Source organism: Tenrec ecaudatus, chromosome 10, assembly GCF_050624435.1.
Source record: "Tenrec ecaudatus isolate mTenEca1 chromosome 10, mTenEca1.hap1, whole genome shotgun sequence".
NCBI classification, from domain to species: Eukaryota; Metazoa; Chordata; class Mammalia; order Afrosoricida; family Tenrecidae; genus Tenrec; species Tenrec ecaudatus.
This window is the reverse complement of record NC_134539.1, coordinates 78,920,131-78,933,791: the sequence shown is the minus strand read 5'-3', so window position 1 is coordinate 78,933,791 and position 13,661 is coordinate 78,920,131. Positions and strand designations below refer to the sequence as shown.

At 57.1% G+C, this 13,661-nt stretch overlaps 1 protein-coding gene across 4 annotated transcripts in view; it reads left to right on the top strand.

The window, feature by feature from the left end:
* DNM1 (dynamin 1) overlaps nt 1-11,162 on the top strand; it is a 45,734-nt gene extending 34,572 nt beyond the window's left edge. For 2 of the 4 annotated variants that reach the window (XM_075560721.1, XM_075560719.1), the window contains 6 exons: nt 1,577-1,686; nt 2,626-2,737; nt 3,732-3,902; nt 6,375-6,616; nt 6,962-7,177; nt 10,818-11,162. In XM_075560721.1, the coding sequence (XP_075416836.1) occupies nt 1,577-1,686; nt 2,626-2,737; nt 3,732-3,902; nt 6,375-6,616; nt 6,962-7,177; nt 10,818-10,890 (924 nt within the window). In that variant the 3' untranslated portion in view covers nt 10,891-11,162. Of the gene's footprint in view, nt 1-1,576; nt 1,687-2,625; nt 2,738-3,731; nt 3,903-6,374; nt 6,617-6,961; nt 7,178-9,950; nt 9,988-10,817 lie in introns of all 4 variants that reach the window. The other 2 variants (XM_075560722.1, XM_075560720.1) reach the window with 2 other exon arrangements.
* Nucleotides 11,163-13,661: the final 2,499 nt, after the last annotated feature.

The following is a 13,661-nucleotide window of genomic DNA, read 5'->3' as shown; positions in this document are numbered from 1 at the left end:
AGGCAGCAGGATCTGTCCATCCAGCGGGAACTTCGGGCCCAGCCTCTGGCAATCCAAGCACCCCTCCTGCCCCAGCCCAGCCCCGCGGCCGCCCGCCGTGGTCCCCTCTGCTCCAGACTCCCCTTCTGCCTCCTTTGACGTGGCAGGGTGACGGGCGCTGTGGCTGCGAAGGAGGGGCCTGGGGAGGGGGCTGAGCCGACAGGAAGGGAGGGGTGGGGGGAGGAGGCCGCTCCTACCTAGTGTCCAACCCAGAGCGCAGGCGGGCAGCGGCGGCTGGGCGGCGGGGCCTCCCTCCAGCGGTTCCAGATGTTCCCTGGCCTGGCCGCGTGTGCAACTTCCTCCTCTCCTCCCCCAGCCGCCCTCTGGGGCTGCCGGCCACCCGCCTGGCATAAAGAAGGCTTTTATGTGGCAGGCTAGGCGGGGGCAGGGGGCAGAGGGGAGTGGGCAGGGTGATGCTGGGGGGCTGGGGGGGAGCAAGGTCCTTCTAAACTCAGCACCTCCACCTGAGATGCTGAGTGGGGCTCCCGCCCAAGTCCTCTGAGTCCTTGAAACTCATAAAAGCCCCCAGCTCCCACCCCAGCCCCCAGCCCTGTAGCCTGGCGCAGGGTCCTGTGACATTAGGTAGACACGCCTGGTATAGACAACAAAGACCTTCCCAGACTGCACCCCGACTCCCTTCTCTTAGACATACGTCTGCTTATACTGGTATACACACGTACACACAGGCGAAACGCACATCCATCTCGCCACATATTCACGTACTTCTCCCCCAGTGCCCACAGAAAAGCCAAACGTGGGGGGTGGGGAGTGGGGCTTCAAAGGCTTCCTAGAAAGTGGATCGAAAGATAATGGCATTTTTTTCCTCGAGCTGTTTTAAGCCCCCTCCTATGCAGCCCCTTCCACAGACATGGCCCACAGGCCCACGCCTGCAAACACGTGCCCACTTAGACTTGGTACACATATGTGCAGCTAACACCGATCGTAGTCACCCCACTGCACGGAGCACACACTCATTCATGCTGGCTGGCGGCCCAGACACGTGTGTGCACCCAAAAATGCATACTGAAAATGCAGTACCCAAAATGGCGCTGAAGCGTGTCCTGGAGCTTGCCTGTGTGTATACATGCGCACAATTGTGTACATGTGGCACACATCGACACACGTCCCCGGACTCGAGCTGGGGGCCTGATGGCTAACACACGGCTGGCTGGTGGGGGAGTGGGCTGAGCCAGCCCTTTGAAGACCCGAGGGGCTACTTGGCCCCTTCTTCCCTGACTCTGAGTCAGGAAATGAAGTCAGAGCCTTATCCAAAACAAGCCCTGCAGCCTAGCAGGCAGGCAGGGTCCCTGACTGGGGGTCACCCTGGCTGGCCAGTATGTGGGCTTGCTTGAGGAGGCTGGGGGGAGGGGGGTGCTCCAGGGCCCGCTCCTCTGCAGAGGGCATGGGAAGGACTTAGGCACCATGCCTATGGTGGCCTTCCTCCATGAGGGGCCTGGACTCAGGGGCAGGCTGGAGCACTCTTAGGGAGCGGGAGTGGCAGCAAGGAAGCCAGCTCACCTCCTGCCCCTCTCCACAGGAGAAGGAGAAGAAATACATGCTGTCCGTGGACAACCTGAAGCTGCGGGACGTGGAGAAGGGCTTCATGTCAAGCAAGCATATCTTTGCCCTCTTTAACACGGAGCAGAGGTGCCTTCAGCCAGTCACCCTCATGGAGTAGCCCTCGGGAAGGGATGGGACGGGGGACATGTAGCTGCAGGGAGGGCAGGAACCTGCCCCCGGCCCAGAATCGCCCATCATGTTGTGTTGCTGTCTTGCTCTGAACTACAAAGCCTGCAGAGTGCTCCCCACCCCGCTTTCTTCTGCAGCCCCTCATTCAGTGCCTGTGCTGTGTGAGGCAGTCTGCCAGGTCCTAAGGACAAAAAAGAGCCCAGGAGCCCCCTGGTTCCTAGCTCCTGGGGCTCAGAGTCCAGTGGGGCGGTAGTTAATGCCTGCCCTCTCACCTCCCCATCCAGGGCTGAGTCTACTGGGTCATCTCCTAGTCAGAGCTGAGAGTTTGATGCAGGCCACCTCTGGGAGTCCTCAGGGAACCTGGGGCCAGAGACCTAGGCCAGGGCCCGCACTGTCCTGCATCCTCAGTAAAAGGGAGGGCTCAGCCCCTTTCTAAGCATTCTACTGCTCATTTTCCTAACTCCCCCCCCCCATGAACCCTGGTGGCAGAGTAGTTATGGGTTGGGCTGCTAATCACAAGGTCAGCAGTTTGAAACTATCAGCCACTCTATGGGTGAAAGATGAGGCTTTCCATTCCCATGTAGCATTTCAGTCTCTTGGAGTCCCACAGGAGCAGGTCTGCCCTGTCCTGTAGGGTGACTCTGAGTCAGACTTGGCTCCGTGGCAGCAAGTTTGCTTGTTTTCCTCACAGTGACCCTAGGAGGCAGGGATGGTTATTAGAATCCAGGCACCTAGAAAGAGGCTTCCTCAGCGTCTTGGGTCAGACATGTGGGAAACAAACAAGCCGGGCCTGAACTCCAGGCCTGGTGACCCCGCCACCCAAGCATGCAAGTGTGCTCTGAGCCACTCAAGAGGATGGGCTTGCCCGTCTCCCCTCACCACCTGCCCATCTCCCAGGAACGTGTACAAGGATTATCGGCAGCTGGAACTGGCCTGTGAGACTCAGGAGGAGGTGGACAGCTGGAAGGCCTCCTTTCTGAGGGCTGGCGTGTACCCGGAGCGCGTTGGGGTGAGTGGCCGGGCGGCGAGGGTCAAAGCTAGCTGCTCATACAAAGGTCCCCTGGAGGTGCCGAGCCATGTGCCATGTCTCTGAGCCTCTGCTGGGCTGAGCAGTGTCAGGGGTCCCCAGCCCCACCTGCCCTGGTGTGAGGTTTTCCAATGCAGTTTTATGTGCCCTCAAAGGCGTTTCCTGCACCCTCTTCCCGTGGTGGTGGTTTCTTTGGACTGCCTTCTCCTGCAGCAGCGTGGCCCCTCTCACTGTGGCACTGTCTCCAGCTGGGAGGCAGTGCCCTGGCTTCACTCAGCCTCTCCCTCTTTCCTTGGTGTGTGTGTCTGCTTCGGCTGTGCTCACCCATCCTCTTGGTGGCGATGCTGGTGCTTTGTGGCCTTGGCGTGGGCCTCCCAGGACAAGGAGAAAGTGAGTGTGCCCTGCCCCTGCCTTCTGCCAGGCTTCTCCCAGCCCGGTGCTAGCCCCATCCTTAGAATCAGAGAGAAACCCAAGACACCATGGAGGGCTGCTTTGCTTATTCCAGATTAGAAAACAGAAGCCCGATTCTGGGCACTAATGTCACATCAAAGGAGCCCTGGTGGCCTGGTGGGTGAGGCTTTGCACGGCTAACTGCAAGGTCGGAAGTTCAAACCCACCAGTCAGTCCTCAGGAGAAAGGCGAGGCTGTCTGCTCCTGTACAGTTACCGCCTCCGGAGCCCTCCACAGGGTTCCCATGAATCGGAATGCAGTCCGTGGCCATGGGTCAAAGACAAAGGCTAAAGAAAGGGAGTCTGGGGGTTTTGAGAGACGGTGGGATGGGCGGAGTCCAGAGCCCCAGAGCATGTGAGGAGCCGGGTGGCTGTGTGGTCTGGCCAGGCCCTTCTCCTTTCTGTGCCTCAGGGTTCCTGGCACCCGTGGAGGCGCTGAGACCTGGGCCAGGGGCCAAAGCCTGGCAGGGGCCTTGTTAGGCTGGGTAGACTGGGCCACCCTGATGCCCTTCTGCTTCCGACGGCAGGCCAGTGAGACCGAAGAGAACGGCTCGGACAACTTCATGCACTCCATGGACCCACAGCTGGAGCGGCAGGTGGAGACCATTCGAAACCTGGTGGACTCGTACATGGCTATCGTCAACAAGACTGTGCGGGACCTCATGCCGAAGACCATCATGCACCTCATGATCAACAACGTGAGTGGCTCGCTGCATCGGGAGGGCTGCCCTTATGGCCCTGAGGCAGATGGCCAGTGCAGCCGGAGCGGCTGGCACGGGGGCCAGGTTGGGGGGGGAGGCCTGCGCCAGACCGGAGCTGTCCACTAAAAATGATGGCAGCTTCAGTGTTAATTTTACATTTTCTAGTAGTCACATCAAAAAAACCCACCAAAAAGCATAAAGAAACAAAACTCAAGGTCGTGATATGTTTCATTTAACTCAATATATCCAAAATACCAGTTTCAACATAGAAATGTAGACCCAATAGTTAAACAATTTGCGACCTTTTTAGGGAGGTGCTAAATTTTCCAAATCTGATTCGGTCCCTAAATTTTCATTGCAAAAACTTGATCTATATTTAGGTTTCCTGAAATTTACAGTTGAAAATGTAGATTCACATAGCCATGCTGTTCCAGACATAAATTTGGAAAAGTAATTTCTCTGATAAATGAATCGAGTTTCAGTCGTTAAATTTATATTCAAATTCAAACTCAGCACCTCGGTTGCATGAGCCACACCTCTGAGGCCAGAACTGTCAAGAGAGGAGAGGGGGCCAGAGGCAGGGGATCATAGTCCAGAACACTGGGCAAAGGCTGGAGGAAGGCATGGTCCAGAGTAGTGGGACAAGGTCTGGTGCGTGGTACAGCCTGTAAGCCCAGGCCTGGGAGAAAACACAGTTCTTATGCAGACAGCACATGCTGACCCCCGCGATCCACAGTCCCTGAGGAGGGAGCCCCCACCCAACATAGCCTCACATATATCTTCACCCAGGCCCCCTCCAAGGCTCTCACTTGGTCCAAAAACTCAAAACAAAACGCACTGCCATTTTATCAATGCCAACTCAGAGCGACCCTATAGGACAGGATAGAACTGCCCCTTGTGAGTTTCTGAGATTTTAACTCTCTTGTAACGGGAATAGATATAAAGCCCCATCTTTCTCCCAAGGAGCAGCTGGTGGTTTCAAACTGATGACCTTGCAGATCACAGCCCAACTCATGCTACACCATAACCACTACACCACCAGGGCGCCCTTCTTGGCCAGAGCATGCCCTTATCATAGGCAGCTCTACTTGACCCTGTCTCTGGCATCCCCTGGGAATTCCAGTGGGCCCCTTATACTACCAGTGGGCCTCTCAGGCTGGATGCGCTAGCCCAGAAAGGGGTCACTAAGGTGGAAGCAGTGAGAGATCTGCCAGAAAGAATCTAGAGGCAATCCCGTTCTCATTTTGCCCCAGGTTTGTGATGCACTTCAGGTTGATCCTCAGATACCAGGAGCCCCTCCACCCTCACCCTTCACTTAGGCCTCAGACATTTCCAGGCAACATATCCAATATCAGCATTCTCCACCATCACTGTGCATTTGAACCTGGGGAGCTGAACCTGGCCAAAATACCGATTCTCTCTCTCTTTCTCTCTCTCTCTCTCTCTCTCTCTCTCTCTCTCTCTCTCTCTCTCTCTCTCTCTCTCTCTCTCTCTCTCTCTCTCTCTCTCTCTCTCACACACACACACACACACACCACCCACCCCTACCCCCACCACCCTCACCCCCACCAGTCAGGAGTTCTGATTCAGTAGGTCTGGAAAGGTCCAGGAGCAAGACTCTTTTGAGAACTCCCAGACCTGTACAAAAAGCATGGCCCCAGGAGAAAGGGCAACTTTCTTGAAAACATGATTTTGCTGGAAATTCCTAGTGTGGCTGAGCAAATGAACGAGCCTGTCTGAATCTCTTATGGCCTCACATGTAAAGTATGAATCGCCGCGACCGCATCAGCTTCACAGGGTCAAGGGGCAAATGCATATAAAGTGCATAAAGGCACACTACCATCTGAATAATGAGCTAAAGAGACTCGCCCTGTGGAAGGAAACCACAGCTCAGCAGAGGTGGTGGTGATGCATTTGGGCTGTTGACTGCAGTCACCAAGTTGCAACCCACCAGCCTCTTCTGGGGAGAAAGACTGGGCTTTCTCGCCCCTAAAGAGTTGCAGTCTCAGAAACTCACAGGGGCAGTGCCGCCCTGTCCTTACAGGGTCACCATGCGTTTGGGTTTGGGTTTTGGTGCCAGAGTCGCAGAGGTGAGCCCAATCCGGTGTACGTTCAAACTTGTTGCTCGTTTCTCCAGGGTTCAGAAAACGTTCTGTTCTCATCTTCATTTGGGCCCAGTAGAGAGTGCTCCCTTGCCAAGGGAACAGCCCCCACCCCCATTTTAGCGGAGGAACCAAATAGGCAGGCGCCCTCGTGGCACCTCCTCCCAGATCTGTCACTTTTCCTCTCAGTCTTCCAAAATCTGAGAAAGGGGCGGCAGGGGTACATTTCGAGTTTGGGGCATGATGAAGCTGCTTATGAAACTCCAAATGCCCCCCAGGCTCGCAACAGAGAGCTAACAGGGCCCAGCGCCCCGTGCATAATGGCTCAAGCGTCAGGTCTCAGCCCCTGTCTCTCGCCCGCCCGCAGACCAAGGAGTTCATCTTCTCGGAGCTATTAGCCAACCTGTATTCGTGCGGGGACCAGAACACTCTGATGGAGGAGTCAGCCGAGCAGGCGCAGCGCCGCGACGAGATGCTGCGCATGTACCACGCACTGAAGGAGGCTCTGAGCATCATCGGCGACATCAACACGACCACCGTCAGCACGCCCATGCCCCCGCCTGTGGACGACTCCTGGCTGCAGGTGCAGAGCGTACCGACCGGACGCAGGTACCAGGGCCGGCCCCCACGGCCCCAAAGCCCCCAGCCCGGGGCCCGCGGGAGGAGGACCGGGACCGGGCAGTGGCGCGCCCGCGTCACCGGGGCGGCTCCCACCTGGAGCGAGGGGCGGGGTTTAGAGATGGGCGGGGCTTGATGCGGGGCGGGGCTTGCCGTGGAGCGCTGGCTGCGTAGCGGGGCGGGGCTCGGGTGTTGGCGCCGCTGGGGGCCGGGTGCAGCAGGGAGGAGCTTGCGTGCATGGGCGGGGCCAGCACTGGGCTGAGGGCGGGGTCTCTGACCAGGGCAGAACTATTCATCTCTCTCCTGTGCTTGTATCCTGCTCACTGTCACTCGCAGGTCGCCCACGTCCAGCCCCACGCCGCAGCGCCGAGCCCCCGCCGTGCCCCCAGCCCGGCCAGGGTCGCGGGGCCCTGCTCCTGGGCCTCCGCCTGCTGGGTCCACCCTGGGGGGGGCACCCCCCGTGCCCTCCAGGCCGGGGGCTTCCCCTGATCCTTTCGGCCCTCCCCCCCAGGTGCCCTCGCGCCCCAACCGCGCCCCACCCGGGGTCCCCAGGTGAGTAGGGGCTGGGTGCGGCGAGTGGCCGCCCGGCTAGACATAACTGGAAGGGTGCGGGGCGGTAGAGCCGACCTTGGATTCTAGGACATCACCCTGGCCACCAGAGCTGGCCCTCTGTCCAAGACCCTCGGATGGTGGGTGCCGGAGCCATGGGGTGTACGGCACAAGGCTGGCGGGACGTGGCCTGGCCCCCACAGAGCGCTGAGTCCCGGCGGCGGTCGTTCCTGGGGAGGGGCCCGTGGGGTCCGTCCCACTTGCCCCCTTCTTTCCAGCACTTGCATGGCGCTTCCCTCCTGTCTCCCTTCCACACGTGGATTCTTCCTTTTGCCTTCTCGCTTACCTCCCTTCTCCACTCCGCCCTCTACTCCTCTCCCAGCCCCTGGTGAGCCTAACAGGCTGGACCAGGACCTCTGGTTGTGTGCCGTCCCTCCACTTCCCCACAGGGCTCCCTTGATGGTCCCCAGGAACTTAAGCGAGGTGGTGGCTGTGTGACCAGTGAGCGAGGTGTGCAGTGTGTGTGTGGGCGTGCACACAGGTGTGTGAGTGGCACCCAGGCATGGGTAGAGCAGAGAGCCTCTGCAAAAGGGGTCTGGGAGCTTCCCCCTCCTACCTCCTGCCCTGCCTACCAAATTGGCAGGGGTGGGGGTAGGGATGGGTGATGGCTCCCCCATTCTCAGAGATTTCCAAGGAAAATGGCTCCACTACACCCTTTGATCCATGACCCCGTGAAGGAAATCCCCCACCAGTATCTAACTCTGTCTCAGTCTACCCTGTCCCCACCAGCCACGTTCTCTGAGGAAGAGCACGCCAGACCAATGGCATCCATTTACATTTGCAGAATTTTGCTGGGGTAGGAGGAAGTGGCAGAGGGAAATGTCTATCCGCCATAAATCCAGAGAAAAGCAGGGAGGAATATGCTCTCTGGTGATCTGATATCAGAAGCAAATGGGGGTGGGGATTGGGGAAGAAGAAGAAGCAGATGGGGTTGAGAAGCAGATGGCTTGGTTGGTCAGAGATGCTGGTTCACCTTAGGACTTGAGGCAAGTTGCTTTCCCTTCCAGGGCCTCAGGTTCCCTTCTACCAATGGCAGGGTTGCTGTGAGAACCAAGGGACACAGTGGCTCTAGGGATGCTGCATTAACTGCCAGTCTAGCCATAGGAGCACTTTGCTAACTGCCAACACAAATTCAGATCCTTCGGGGTATAAACCCCCAAAGCGAACTGCTTACCTCGTGCATTCTGACCCTATAGGACTATATAAAACTGCCCCTGTGAGTTTCCAAGAGTGTAAATATTTTTTAATCACTTTATTGGGGGCTCATACAACTCTTGTCACAATCAACACATACATCAATTGTGTAAAGCACATTTGTATATTCATTGCCCTCATCATTCTCAAAACATTTGCTCTCCACCTAAGCCCCTGGCATCAGCTCATTTTGCACCCTCCCTCTCTCATGAAACCTTGATAATTTATAAATTATTATTTTGTCATAACTTGCACCATCCAACATCTCTCTTCACCCACTTTTCTGTTGTCCATCCCCCAGGGAGGAGGTTATAGGTAGATTCCTGTAATCGGTTCCTCCTTTCCACCCTACCCTCCCCACCCTCCCATTATCATCACTCTTACTACTGGTCCTGAAGGGATCATCCATCCTGGATTCCCCATGTTTCCAGTTCCTATCTGTACCAGTGTACATCCTCTGGCCTAGGCAGATTTGTAAGGTAGAATTGGGATCATGATAGTGGGGCGGGGGGATGGAAGCATTTAGGAACTAGAGGGAAGTTGCATGTCTCATCATTACTACATCACACCCTGACTGGCTCATCTCCTCCCTGCGACCCTTCTGAAGGGGATGTCCAGTTGCCTACAGATGGGCTTTGGGTCCCCACTCCAAGTGTGTCAATCTTTATGGGAGCAGAAAACATTTCTTCCACAGAGCAGCTGGTAGTTTTGAACTGCTGGCCTTGCGGTTAGCAGCCCAACGCGTAAACCCACTATGCCACCAGGGTTCCATGAGGTGTGGTACAGGGCACGGTTATCATACGGTTCCTTCTCTTACTGGTCTTCTTAACATAGTTGGCCCAGCCTCTGCGAAGAGATCAGTCTGGGAGCACTTCTGAAAGGAAGTGAGCTCCACTCACTGCAGAGGGGGGTTGGTTGGGATGAGGGGCAGCTGGTGAGGCATCGGCAGGGCATCTGGGCAGGGTGCAGCAAAGGTTCAGCGTGGGTGCGTTGAGGAGAGCCGCTGGCCAGAGCAGAATACAGATCAAAGAGGAATCCAAGGTGGCGGCCTGGGAAAGGTGGGGTAGGTGGGAGACCCTTCAAAATCCCCAGAGAAGTGCTCCTTGGCACTAGGGAGCTGTGGAAGGGTCTTGGGCCGAGTAATGACAGCTGGAGCCCAAGGAAGCCAGCCCTGCCCCCTTTGGAGCACACCAGGCACGCACGAGTGTACAGGGAGCTGGTGCACATGGCTCTGTGTGCGGTGAGCTTCTGTGTTGTGACTCAGCCCTGCGCGTGCTTCCGTGTGCCGAGCGGCTGCATGCCCCGGATCTATGCTGCACGCGCCAGCCAGTGAGGGTGCAGGGCACCGGGGGTGGGGTGTATGCGTGCTGTTTGTGGGCATGTGTGTTAGCGTGTGCATGCAGGACGGTGAGGCCTCCCAGCATGTGTGCACGCCCAGGCGTGTGCGTGTGCGTGCCCCCGCCCACAGGCCTGCCCCATCCGTGCGTGTGAACTGCCATGTTGGTTTCGTGCTGTCTTTCAGAATCACTATCAGTGACCCCTGAGGAACGTCAGCTACGGTAGGTACAGCCTCTCCACCCGCTGCATGAAGTGTGTCTACCCTGCTGCACCAGCTCCACATGGGGCGCACACCTGGGTCTGCAGAGCCAGGCTCCCCCTCCCCCTTCTGCAACTCCAGACTTACTCTTTCCTCTTTCTGTCCTTGCTGCCAGCTGGCTCTCATCTCCCTCCCCAGCGAGCCTCGGGACTCAGTGCCGCTGCCCCAGACCTCTCGAGACAGGCTCTGTGTCCGAGCTGGTAGACATGTCTGCTCTCTGGAGCATCAGAGGCAGAGGGAGAGTTTATAGTGCAGGGCGAGGAGCTTGGAGGGGTCAGTATGAGACTGGACTCTGAGGCAGCCAAAGCTTCTCACCTTATCTTGAGGGGGGGCCTGGGAACCAAAGCCAAGGGGAGAGCAGAGATGGTTAGGGGCCCGCCTCCTACCGTGCAATCCACGCTGTGCTCTGAGATGAAGACTGTCACCCAATCCCCAAAGCATGGATTTGATAATGCGTCCTATTCCTCCACCCGCCTCCCAGGCCCGTAACACAACTCACAGGGGAGGCAGGGACAGCCAACCCCGCCCCGCCTGGCATTGGGTGCTGGTGGCAGTGTCCTTAGCCCTAGACACAAACGCCTAAGCCAGCTAGCGGGCTTCTGGACATTGGCCTTTTGCTCCTAGGGGTGACCTATAGTTTTCAGCCAAGGGGACAATGGTGTCCGCTGACCTAAGCCTTGCCCAGGGTAGGTCAGCTTCTCCCAGTACAGCCCAAGCGGGGCCACAAGACCCACCCAGTGAACCTGTCTGCCACTCTGCCTCGGCCCCTCACTCTCTTCTGCTCTTCCCCAGCAGGAAGGGTCCAGCCTCACCTACGCGACCTGCAGCCCCCCGACCAGCTGAGGCTCCCCTCTTAGACTTATAAGTCTGTGGCCACTGGCATCCAGCCCTCAAAGTCTCCCCCAAGGCCCCCCAGGCTTTCTGATCACCCAGAGGAGCCTCCAGTGCTCTGCCCATGTTCATGCCACCCTCCGGGTTCTCTGGTCTTTCTTAGAAGACGTGGTGGTCAGAGAAGAGGGGGTCAGCAGGAACCCAGTGGTGGTGGTACCTGTGTCCTGGTGTGGGTGCACTGCCTGGATGGTGTGTGAGACCAGTGTGTGTGGTAGTGGGGTGGCCACCCCAGACTCCCTATGAAGCTCTGGCCCCCGCCCATCTCCAGCCCCTCCCCTCCTTTCTCTGCTCCCCGCCACCCCCGTGCCACCTCTTCCCACCCCTGCCCTGGCCGCTCTTGCCTTACCAGTTTCCTCCACCCCCCCCTCTTTTCTCTTCCATCTCTTTTCTCTCCGCTTTCTCGCCAACTGCCAGCCGATCGGGTCAGGCAAGTCCATCCCGTCCTGAGAGCCCCAGGCCCCCCTTCGACCTCTAACCAGATTCCTCCCACTCCTCGGAGACTTACCTTTCCAAGCCTGCTTGGACGGCTCTTCTGTGACTTGACAGTGGCAACCCTCCCCCGGCCTCCTTCCACAACACCCCTCTTCCGTGACTAAGTCTGTTGTAGTGGTACGCCGACACACCCAGGCGTGACACTGGTGAAAACTTGTGCCCCTCTGTGATATCGCTCCTACCCTGGTCTATAAATATCTATAAATACTCATATATATACATATATACACATATATAGATCTATATGGCAGACACAGCCTTGCCTCACGTGTTGGAATTCAATCACTGTGCTGTCCTGTGGAGTCTTGTGGCCTACCCGGGAACACTATCATCACCTTGACACCCCCTTCCCAAGTGTTGGTCCACCTCCAGTGAGCCTCCCTGTGGACAGCCAGCTCCTCCCCTCCCGTCCCCCTCAGAGCATGGGGCTACTCTACCGGCAGCCGTGTGGTTCTCTGGCTGCCACCAGTCTTGCTGTCTCTTGGCTGAGAATAAAACCCATTTCTGGATGATGGAGAACAATGTGTCCTCTGCTGGCTTGTGTTCCCCTCGGAATTTGGGGGGGAGGGGGCAGCTGGAACGCTGGGGAGAGGGCTGGGGATGAGCTCTGCATCCCCAAGGCTGCTTTGAAAGCACCTGGAGTTGAGCCTCTGCTGCCATGTGAACTTCCCTCTGGCCACTGTGGGCGGGAAGTCAGCTTACAGGGCGGACGTGGGGCTTGGGCGGCCGCTTGGAAGGGGAGACAGGACAGTAGGTTACCAGGGGCAGGCAGGGGGACAGCCCTGGGGCAGGAAGAGGCAAAGACGGGCTTTTTCTGCCTCTCTTTCCTAGGATGAGATCCTTCTGTCTCAAATGTGGGCCTGTTGGCCATTATTAGACAGGACTGCCTCCTACAGCCTCCATGGCAGATCCTGGAAGTCCCCAGGCTTCACCCAGCTGCTTTCCAGGGGCCAGGCCTACAAGATCTCCCAACCATCTCCCTGAGCAGTCTTCAAATACACTGCCCTCTGCTGGTCAGACTGGCTCCCCAGCTCCGTCCTCCACACATCCCAGGACCCAAGACCTAGTAGTGGTGAAATATTTATTCCAGAATTTTAAAAAGCAAAATAATCAAGAGTTGAATACTAGAGCACTCAAACCCCATCCCCACTTCCTTCCTGTTATAAATAACTCTCCCCACACCCCAACTCTTAGACCCTCACTCCCGTTTTCCGAGCTCCCTCTTTACGACACAGGAGGCCTGTAGTCTTTGGAATATACACATACAATATATACATACACCACCACCCACCACCAGCCTCGCCCGTCCCTGGCTGGGGAGGTCGGAGAAGGTGTGCTCCAGGGTCCAGTGACCTGCCCTTTACATAGGTGCTTATAATGTGAGTGTCCCTTCAACTTGAAGGCCTCCTCCTTGTGTGAGTGGGATTCCCTGGTCCTCTTTTAATCAAAGGGGATCTCCTCCCTGGTGGCCTAGTGCTTAGGATTAAGCTGGTGCTCTCTCAAAGGGAAAGGCATCCAAAATTTGGGGGGGCAACTCATAGGGAACCTTTATTCAATGAAGGGGGCATCATCAAAATGAAGAGGGACTTACACCCCCAAATAGGCAAGTCCATACAGAGAGGCTGCAAATCAGTGTAGGAAAGATGGGGAATGACTAATGAGATTGGGGTGGCGGGCCCTGTTGGGAGTGAGCCAGGGGTTTCCAAAGGAGCCCCAAGAGCAGCTGCACCAAGCGGTGAAGTTAGAAATGCTGCTTTTATGCTGTGAATCCCACTCCACAGCAACACAATGATAGGGTGGGGTAGTTCACATGCTCCCCTCAACGAACGTCAAATCACCGCCAGACAGTCTGAAGGAATGCGCAGGACCCCTCTACTCAGGAAAGGGCGAGTCACTGGAACAGAAGGACCCGCAGACATCCTCTCTCAGGTGAGCCCCTCCGCCTCCAGGCCTCCCTCTGAATTTTGATGGAGATTCTGGGGAGTCCCTCAGTCTCAAAGCTATTCCTCCCTATTCTTTTCCAAGCCTTTCCCTTCGACCACGGTTGCTCCTTCCACACCTGCCCTTCTCCCTGCGCTGCCCTTTGCTGCGTGCTGGAGCTGCTGTCTTGGGATCTATAAAGCCAACTCACTGCCAGGGAGTCCATTGCGACATAGCCAGCCTACCGGGCAGGCTGCAACACTCTGAGTTCTTCCCTGGGAGCAGGAGAGAGCTTGTCTTGCTCCCTGCAGGGCAGCTGGGGGTTTCAAAGTG